An 8,837-nucleotide genomic window follows, 5' to 3' on the forward strand; every position below is an offset into this window, starting at 1 on the left:
AATTAAAAAGGTCATCACTTTTCTTATTTTTAGATATTTCTTATTTCATCCTAATCAATGAAAATTTATGCTTCCTAATAAATAAATATATAAATTTGATCAAAATCTGGTGAAAATCACACTCTAAAATAAGAACCAAAAACCAAAATGGTCTCTTAGATCATCAAAATCGGATGACTTACACTTAGGGCTAGTAATGGGTCGGGTTGGGTCAAAGATCAGGTTGGGTTGGCTGGTTAACGGGTTGAGAACCCTGGACCCAACCCAACCTGTTAACTCAAACAGGTTGGGAATTACAACCCAACCCTACCTTATGATAAATGGGGCAACCTTCAGCTCAACTCGTTTAATTTTTTTTCATGTTTTTTCAAAAAAAAAAAGTAAAAGAACAAAAATTAAGCCATTAAACAAAACAATAATGGCATCAACTTAGCATTAAGTCATTACATAATCATATGCTAGATATTGTTCCATATCTTCAAAATTAATAAAACCAGCTCAACCCAACTAGTGTTCAAAATCAACACCATTACAAATTTCATAATCAATTGATCAACATTAATGGTAATGAGTTAGGAGTAACTTTCTATTTAGACTAATCTATTTTTTTTAGCTGTGAAATAAGTTAGGATTTTTAGGTTGTTTCCATAAATGGATAAAAAAGGAAAAAAATTAATGAAAAAGTAAAAAGAACAAGAAAAAGCAACGAAAAGAAAAGGATAAAGATGAGTAAAGACGAGTAAAGTAAAACCCTCTTCTATTTTACCTCCTGTCAGAGACTTCGAAAGGTTTGTAATGGCGACCGAAGAAACCACTATCATGAGTCGCGTAGATTCAGGTAAGTGAAGCTTTGTCTTTTTCAAAATTTTATTTTGGGAATTTAGGATATGTTAGGGTTTTAACATATTGTTAATAGGCTAAATGCCTAAATGTTCCTTTCACATAATTTTCAATCTTTATAAAAATAAGTTCAGAAAATTACATCTTTCTATCATAAAAGCCCTGTGTTTAATTCTCTTCTGTTTCCATTTTTTCATGGAATTAGTTTGCATATCATAAGACTTTCAATCAACTTTCAGATCAATTACCCCAAACAAATAATATACATCATGTACTTTTTCCATTTCTTCTAGATCTACAAACATTTTTTTATTAGTCTACATATTGTTACTTTTTTTATCATTAGTAACATATCTTATCTATTTTTTTTTTTCCACTTTTTAGTTTATTTTTCTCACTTTTCCCTTTTTTCATAATTTTGGACTTTCCTTTTTATTTTTCCTCTAAAGTGAAATGAGTAAATTAAAAAGAAATGTCTAGAGTATCATACCAAATATAGGAAATAAAGGGTTCGTTTGGCCGAAATTGAAAAGTATCATGAATTTATATTGTCCATGAAATCTTATTTTCGAGGAGTATTGTTTGGTTGAACATGAAAATTTCTATTTTTCACGAAAATTTTCACAATCTAGGGTCTAAGTAAGTTATTTCCTTCGTTTTGTAGGAAATAAAACTTTATAGGAAGTTCTATTTTTCATAAATTTACATTGTCCATGAAATTTTATGTTCGAGGGAGTGTTGTTTGGTTGAATATGGAAATTTCTATTTTTCATGAGAATTTCTATAATTTAGGGCCTAAGTAAGTTATTTTCTTCGTTTTATAGTAGGAAATAAAACTTTTTGAGAAGTTCTATTGTTTTTACCAATTAAACAACAATATACTTCCTCCGTTTCTAAATAAGTGTAACACTTCTTGTTTTTCACTTTTGCTAATGCATTATTTTAACCATTAATATCTTCAATTATCAATAAGTAAAAATTATAAAAAGTTGATATTAAAAAAATTCACATTCAGACGAATCTAACAAGATTCTACATGACTAAGGTTTTCCTAAACCCTAAATCATCAAAGCTGATTAAAGTTTAAGCTGTAAATAGTAAATCCTATGTAAATGTTGCACTTATGTAGAAACGGAGGAAGTATATATATTTACTTTTTAGGAATTCTAATTTTTTATGCTCGAAAAAAAGCTTAAAGAAAAATAACAAAAACCCTAGCTTACATGAGGACAATGTTATCATAATGTTTTTGGATTGAATTACCTTATGCTAATTTTGTCTTTTAAATTTTTAATTGCAACTTATTGACTTATGCTTAATTTTTTATCTGGTAATGAAGACAGTACAAAATATATAAAAGTAGGTCCAGCTGGACTTACTGAAACGAATGATCACCCTACAGCCTGGGATGAGAAAGGGCATACGAAGATCAGTCGAATATATATATCGTATGAACCGGAGTCTATAACGTCCATCCAGTTTCAATATGTGGAAGATGGAAATTTTGTGCTTTCTCCGGTGTATATTGAACGACTTGGTGGATCAAAATTTAGACAGGTACTCTTCTTCCTCACACTTTTACCCATCTTAAAGTAATACTCTTATAGTAGAGTAAAATGTAGGTTGGCTTAGAATGTCACCTAGGGTTTTGGAGTTGATTCAACTTTAAGCTAAAATTCTCATAATGGTTAACAAAAATTATTAAAAGATACGGTTTAATTTTAATACAAGAGTAGATCTAGTCAACTGAATGAATTAAACTAGTCATTGAAAAAAATAATCTAATCATTATTGGACTAAATTGTATTTTAAGTATTGAGCTTACTATATTTGATGCTCGAGTAGGTTCCACTTGAAATAAGGTAAATTTTTTTATAGAGAAGAATATAGAAATTGTTTATCAGAATTCTCACGTGGGTCCACAGCTTAGATTGACGAGCAAATAAAATTTTAGCTACTCACTTTAATAGTTGGGTTAATTGCTTAATTTTTTTTTATTTGCTAGCAAGTACTCCCTCTTTTTTTTTTTTTTTTTTTATCATTCTCACTTTATGCACATCTTCCAATGTATTTCTTTGAACTTAAATATCTTTCATTATATATTAGAATTTTTTTCCTTGAATAATGCAAAAGTGGGTTTTAATTTCCAAAATATGCCCAAAAAAATTAAAATTCCCTGCGTACCGTTCACGTAGGACGGCACGCGAGAAAATTGTTTTTTTTTTGTTTTAACCCACGGAAACCGCTACTCAAAGTAGCGGTTTAATTTTAAAATAAACCGCTACTCTGAGTAGCGGTTTATAAATATAAACCGCTACTCTGAATAGCGGTTTATAAATATAAACCGCTACTCTGAGTAGCGGTGTATAAATATAAACCGCTACTCTGAGTAGCGGTTTACCTGCGCAAAATATGGTAAGCAGATATCGGTTTGCATAAAAAAAAAAAATTTTTTTTTTTTTTTTTTATAAACTGCTACTCCGAGTAGCGATTTTACCTAAGTTGAAAAAAAAAAATTTCTGGGCACTTGCAAATCGCTACTCCGAGTAGCGGTTTTACTAAAAAAGAAAAAATCTCGCGTGCCGTCCTACGTGGACGGTATGCAGGGAATTTTAATTTTTTTGGACACATTTTGGGAATTAAAACCCACTTTTGCATTATCCAAGGAAAAAATTCTTATATATTAGTAAAAATTATACTTCCTTCGTTTCTTTTTACTCGCTACACTTTTCGTTATGGGAAGTTTCACATTATTTGCTACACTTCTTTTTTGGGCAATAAACTCTCTCTCTCTCCTCCCACATGGGTTCCTTTTCTTTTTACTCTCTACCTCTCTCTTCTCCAAAAATTGCCTAGGAGTCCGTGAAATGAGAAGTGTAGCGAGTAAAAGGAAACGGAGGAAGTATAACAATTGAATATTAATAATGTATTAATTGAGATGAATGAAACAAGACCCTACATGACTATACTTTTTCTTATAGATTGAAAACAATTGAGGAGATTCTCTCTAAGTATGAATAGTGCCAAGATTCTAAGTGAGAAAGATAAAAAAAATAGAGGAAGTACCTAATACTCACCATTGGAGTTGTTTTAATCTGAAAAAAAAAATCAAAAATTATGGAATTTCTAAGCTCCATTTAGGTTTTTTTCCTCAATTTTAAAAAATTAAGTTTCAAGTCCAATAAGTTTAGATAAGTTCAGATAAGTTTAGATAAGCTTAGATAAGTTGCAATAAGGTCTAATTAGGTCTAATAAGTTCCAATCAGGTGCAATAAGTGTCAATCACGTGCAATAAGTGTCAATCAGGTCTAATAAGGTCCAATAATATAAGGTCAAATAAGGTCTAAATAATTCATGTTCAATAAATATTTGTATTATTGTCCATTATGTTATTATTAAAATTTTAATTAAAGTACCATAATTGAGAAATTGAATTACAACCTAGAGACAATAAATCGCTGGTTTTAAGAAAATTGAAATTTTGAATTAAATCCATATAATGAATTAAACTTTTCCTTCGTTAAAATACTGAGTACTAGTATAGATGTGATGTTAGTAAACACATCTACTTTGAAATAGAGTCGATATAAGGTGCGAAAATGATATACATAGCCCTTAGGACTATGTTAGTATAAGGTGTTAAAAATAAAAATAAATAATCAAATTAAGCATTTATTATCTCAAATGATGTGAAGTTTTGTCTTGAATTCTTAAATTATTTCCATTTTAAGAAATGTATTTAATGCTTACATATAGCCCTAAGGGCTACATATAACATTACCCATATTGATTTTCATAAACGTATTAGGAAAAAGAAATTCTTAATTTCTTAGGAAAGAAAACAAATAGTAAAAGTATTTTCAATTAATTGTTTGGTTGATATGAGAAAACTTGAGAAATAGAATGTCCTAGGAATTTAAAATCTGATGAGTTATTTGGTTGACAATAAAATAGCAAAATAACTAATTGAATTTTGAGTTCCTACAAAATGGAGAAAGTTACTTACCTAGGTTTTTCTAATTAAGTAGAAATTCTCATGAAAATTTAACTTCCCCATTATCAATCAAACAATTTAACCAATTTTTCATGAATTTGATTAAATATGCATATACGGCTTGATCCAATTGACCAATTGGTCTGACTTTGTCAATCTGATGGTAACTTTAAATATTAAAGTGCATTTATCCTCTCTTTTCATAATCTTTTATTATTGTAAGTCGATTCCGATTGATTTTTTTATCAATTAATACTCCCTCCGTCCCATAATATAAGTCCTGTTTCCTTATAAGGTGTCCTAAAATATAAGTCTTATTTATATTTTTAATCAATAATTATTCCCAAAATACCGTCATGAAAATAGTTTAATTCCCAAAATGTCATCATAATTTCAGCTTCCAATGCACCATTATTAATGACAAAATGGAATCTTTTACCCCATTGAACTACTCTACACAATAAACCATGCAACATTAAATGACAGTTTTTATTTTTTTGTTAAAAAGAAAAAAACAATGCAAGTGTTTCTCAACAAAAATAAATTTTTTATTCAAATAAAACAAGATTACATTTAACCTTAATTCCCGCGTAAAAACAGAATCAAGACTTATATTATGGGACGGAGGGAGTAGTAGCCAACTTATTTCTTTACAAGCCTACACCATGTTTTCTTAGGTGCTTCCGGTGCACAAACATTTTTTTTATACATTTGTTACAGAAATGAGCAAAATGTGAATGTGCAAATATTAATTTTGCAAAAAAGAGAGCAGTACGAAGGCTTTGAGCCTACATATATAGCCGTAGGTACATAAGAGAATCACACATTAATTAGTTAACTAGTTTTTAGACTCGGGTTATGTCTCAAATAATTATATTTTTCATTTATTAATATTTTATTTTGAAATGATAACATCAAATATAAATTAGTTTAGTGGTTATGATTGTAGTATATAAACTTGAAGTGACAAGATCAAATCTTATACATGACATTTTCTTATTTTTTTTATTGTATGTGTACAGTGTATTACATGTTGTAAAACATCTAAGGAAGAGTGTCACGACTCACGTGGTGCCGTTCCTTGTCTAGGAATACCTTTTAATATATTGTATAGATTACCGCCATTAAGTCATTATCCAATTCTTTGTGAGTATGCTACTTGTGAACTTGTCAACTTCATCAAACTTACAATTGTGTTCAAATGAGCAAATGGACAGATAACACTCGACAGTGATAACGAGTACATCACCGGGATTAGTGGTTGCTGGAAGCATGCTGCATATGAAGATTTTAATACATTATTGGAAGGTGAAACTATGGACATTTCAGTAATCACTTCATTAACAATTGAAACCAACAAAAACACATTTGGACCTTTTGGACGTGTTGGACCGACCTGCCGTGAACGAGAGTTCAGCTTTCAGTTTGGTCCAGGCAACGAATTCGGTGGATTTTATGGTACTTTCCATAACCCAGCATCCTGGGGATGGGATAATCCTCCTTCTAATGTGCTCGGGTCCATAGGAGTATATCTTAAGTCGGGATGACAAGAGACGAGAATGGCTAGCTAGGTTATCTTATTACGTAAAAAAGCTAAACGGAGAACTTGATCTTTACCAAAAAGTAGGCAGTGTAGCTTTTTTATATGTTCTATGGAGAACTGTTTTTCAAGTAGTTTTACTTGTTTATGTTCATGAAGATTAAGAACGGTTTAGAGTTTTTAAGTGCTTTTGATGTTATGAACCAACTTCAACCAATCTTTATAAAAGATGTTATCATGTTTGTTTAATTTAGTGTCTCATAATAGTCTTCTTTTAGTTAAAATTTTGTTTCCAGTCACTTGCATGTTTATTTTAAAATTACATGGAACATTTGAAAACTAACATATATAGGTTTATGTTACAATGGATCCAAAACTAAAATTTAAGTACTTACATGTATAGGTTTGTGTAGAAATGATTTTGAATATCTAATAACTGATATAACTTACTTCAAGTTAAAATGAGATTAAGTTTATGAAAATAAATGACCCAATCTATTCATAAATGACGAACAATTCTAAAAATGACATATACATGTCACCCTTCTAAAGATACACAATTTCTTATTGGAATGACGTTCTTCCTTTATATAATGCCAAATGACAATGGAGAAAATACTCTTTTTTGAGAAGATTATTGGCTAGACTCGTCCCCCCCTTAAATACTCATTCCCAAGATTGTACTCAATTACCATAAATAAACAAGCCTCAATTGCATCCATAGGCTTCTGCCATCTCTAGACTCGAATGATGTGAGTCCGACCGTACATGAAGTCGGACTTTACATTCGACTCCAAAAATTCGTATCCAATCTGACTTAAAATAAGTCATAACATCCAATTTTGACCTGACCTGACTTGACTTTTTTTCCTCACTATTTTTTATAAATAGAATATTTAATATATTTCAAATAATCTAATCATTACTATTTTTTTAACAATCATATGAAAATCTTATACAATATAATAATCTAATTATTACTATATTTTTTTAACAATAATCTTTTCGATAGAAATATCTTATATAATATGATTGTCTCAAAGTTGGTGTCAAACAATACATTAATATAAAAAAAAAGGCTAATTGCCGTAAAGTCGGAGTCAGATCCAAATGTCGGGTTTTTTTATGGTATCCGACTCTGACACTCCTCCAACTCAAAGTCGGATTTGGATTTTTTTTCCAGTGTTGGCTCGGAGCAAATCAGAGTCGGACTAGAATTGGATTATCATCCCTACCATCATACCATATGGTTAAATCCGTGTAGTAAATATTACAAAAGTCAAACTAGAATAATTGAAAAGAGTGTAAGACAAAAAAAAATTGTGTTCACGGATCATCAAGTCATCTTTATTATTTTTTTCAAGACAAATTTGCAATTTGATGAAAACTGCGTTCAGATCCAATGAGAAGGTAATAAAATGAGAAGGGTAACAAGAATTTATGTGCATATTTTTTGTATGTTCTAGTCCCTTCATAAATAAAAATATATGCTCTTGAAAAAAAATTCACATTCAGTTTTGAAAAATGGCATGCATGATAAAAAAAAGTTGCATATTTAGTAAAAAAAAAAACAGAATCTTCATTCATTATTTAAAAAAAAATTTAAAAGGTCATCATCCTTCTCATTATTAGATTTTTCTTATTTCATCCTAATAAATGAAAATTTATGCTTCCTAATAAATAAATATATAAATATGATCAAGATCTGATGAGAACTAACCACATTTTAAAATGAAAAATAATCATCAAAATGGGCCCTTAGATCATCAAAATTGAATGAGTTACACTTAGGACTGGCAATGGGTCGAGTTGGGCCAAGAGCAGGTTGGGTTGGTAGGTTAACGGGTTGAGAACCCCTTGTCCCAACCCGACCTGTTAACTTAAACGAGTTGGAAATTACAACCCAACCCAACCTTATTATGATAAATGTGCCAACCTTCAATTTGATCCGTTTATTTTTTTCGTGTTTTTTCAAAAAAAAAAGTAAAACAACAAAAATTAAGTCATTACACAAAGCAATAGTAGGTACGCATCAACTTCGCATTAAGCCATTACATAATCATATATGCTAGATATTGTTCCATATCAACAAAATTAATAAAATCAACCCAACCCAACTGGTGTGCAAAATCAACCCCATTACAACTCCATAAATCAAAGTATCGATATAGTACAGATTGTTGCTTCGACTCATAAGATAATGGAGATTGTGAATGATCATGTGTTGTCCAAATTACTCGGGATATTAATAGAGTATATTTAAGTTTGAAAATGCAATTTCTAAGGAAAAATGCAACTTAGAAGTGCATGAAAATCTATTCCATTGAATTCCTAAATACCATTAGATGTTCCGGTCTATTGAATCACAATATAAGACTAAAGGTTTGTACACCAGTGATGACACTGAGAAATATTGACCCGACCAACATCTAGTTTATGTAACAATACTAGGTTGGTAATCAA

At 30.1% G+C, this 8,837-nt stretch overlaps 1 protein-coding gene across 2 annotated transcripts; it reads left to right on the forward strand.

Annotated features, from left to right (window-relative positions):
* Window positions 1-662: 662 nt before the first annotated feature.
* Window positions 663-6,623, forward strand: LOC104888444 (inactive protein RESTRICTED TEV MOVEMENT 1). 2 transcript variants are annotated; one of them, XM_048640948.2, is made up of 3 exons: window positions 663-838; window positions 2,180-2,397; window positions 5,857-6,045. In XM_048640948.2, the coding sequence occupies exons 1-3, from the start codon at window positions 796-798 to the stop codon at window positions 6,037-6,039; spliced, it is 444 nt and encodes a 147-aa protein (XP_048496905.1). In that variant the 5' UTR covers window positions 663-795; the 3' UTR covers window positions 6,040-6,045. The 2 variants fall into 2 exon arrangements, with proteins under 2 accessions (XP_048496905.1, XP_010671722.2); XM_010673420.4 differs by lacking the exon at window positions 5,857-6,045 and adding an exon at window positions 6,052-6,623 and having other exon boundaries at window positions 678-838.
* The last annotated feature ends 2,214 nt before the right edge of the window (window positions 6,624-8,837 follow it).

Source organism: Beta vulgaris, chromosome 3 (assembly GCF_026745355.1).
Source record: "Beta vulgaris subsp. vulgaris cultivar EL10 chromosome 3, EL10.2, whole genome shotgun sequence".
Lineage (NCBI taxonomy): Eukaryota > Viridiplantae > Streptophyta > Magnoliopsida > Caryophyllales > Amaranthaceae > Beta > Beta vulgaris.

Bases quoted from the DNA above. Each gene is read 5' to 3' on its own strand.
- LOC104888444 (XM_010673420.4), top strand. From the start codon at position 796: ATGGCGACCGAAGAAACCACTATCATGAGTCGCGTAGATTCAG. The intron at 839-2,179 runs GTAAGTGAAGCT...CTGGTAATGAAG, and splicing joins CATGAGTCGCGTAGATTCAG to ACAGTACAAAATATATAAAA. The intron at 2,398-6,051 runs GTACTCTTCTTC...GCAAATGGACAG, and splicing joins GTGGATCAAAATTTAGACAG to ATAACACTCGACAGTGATAA.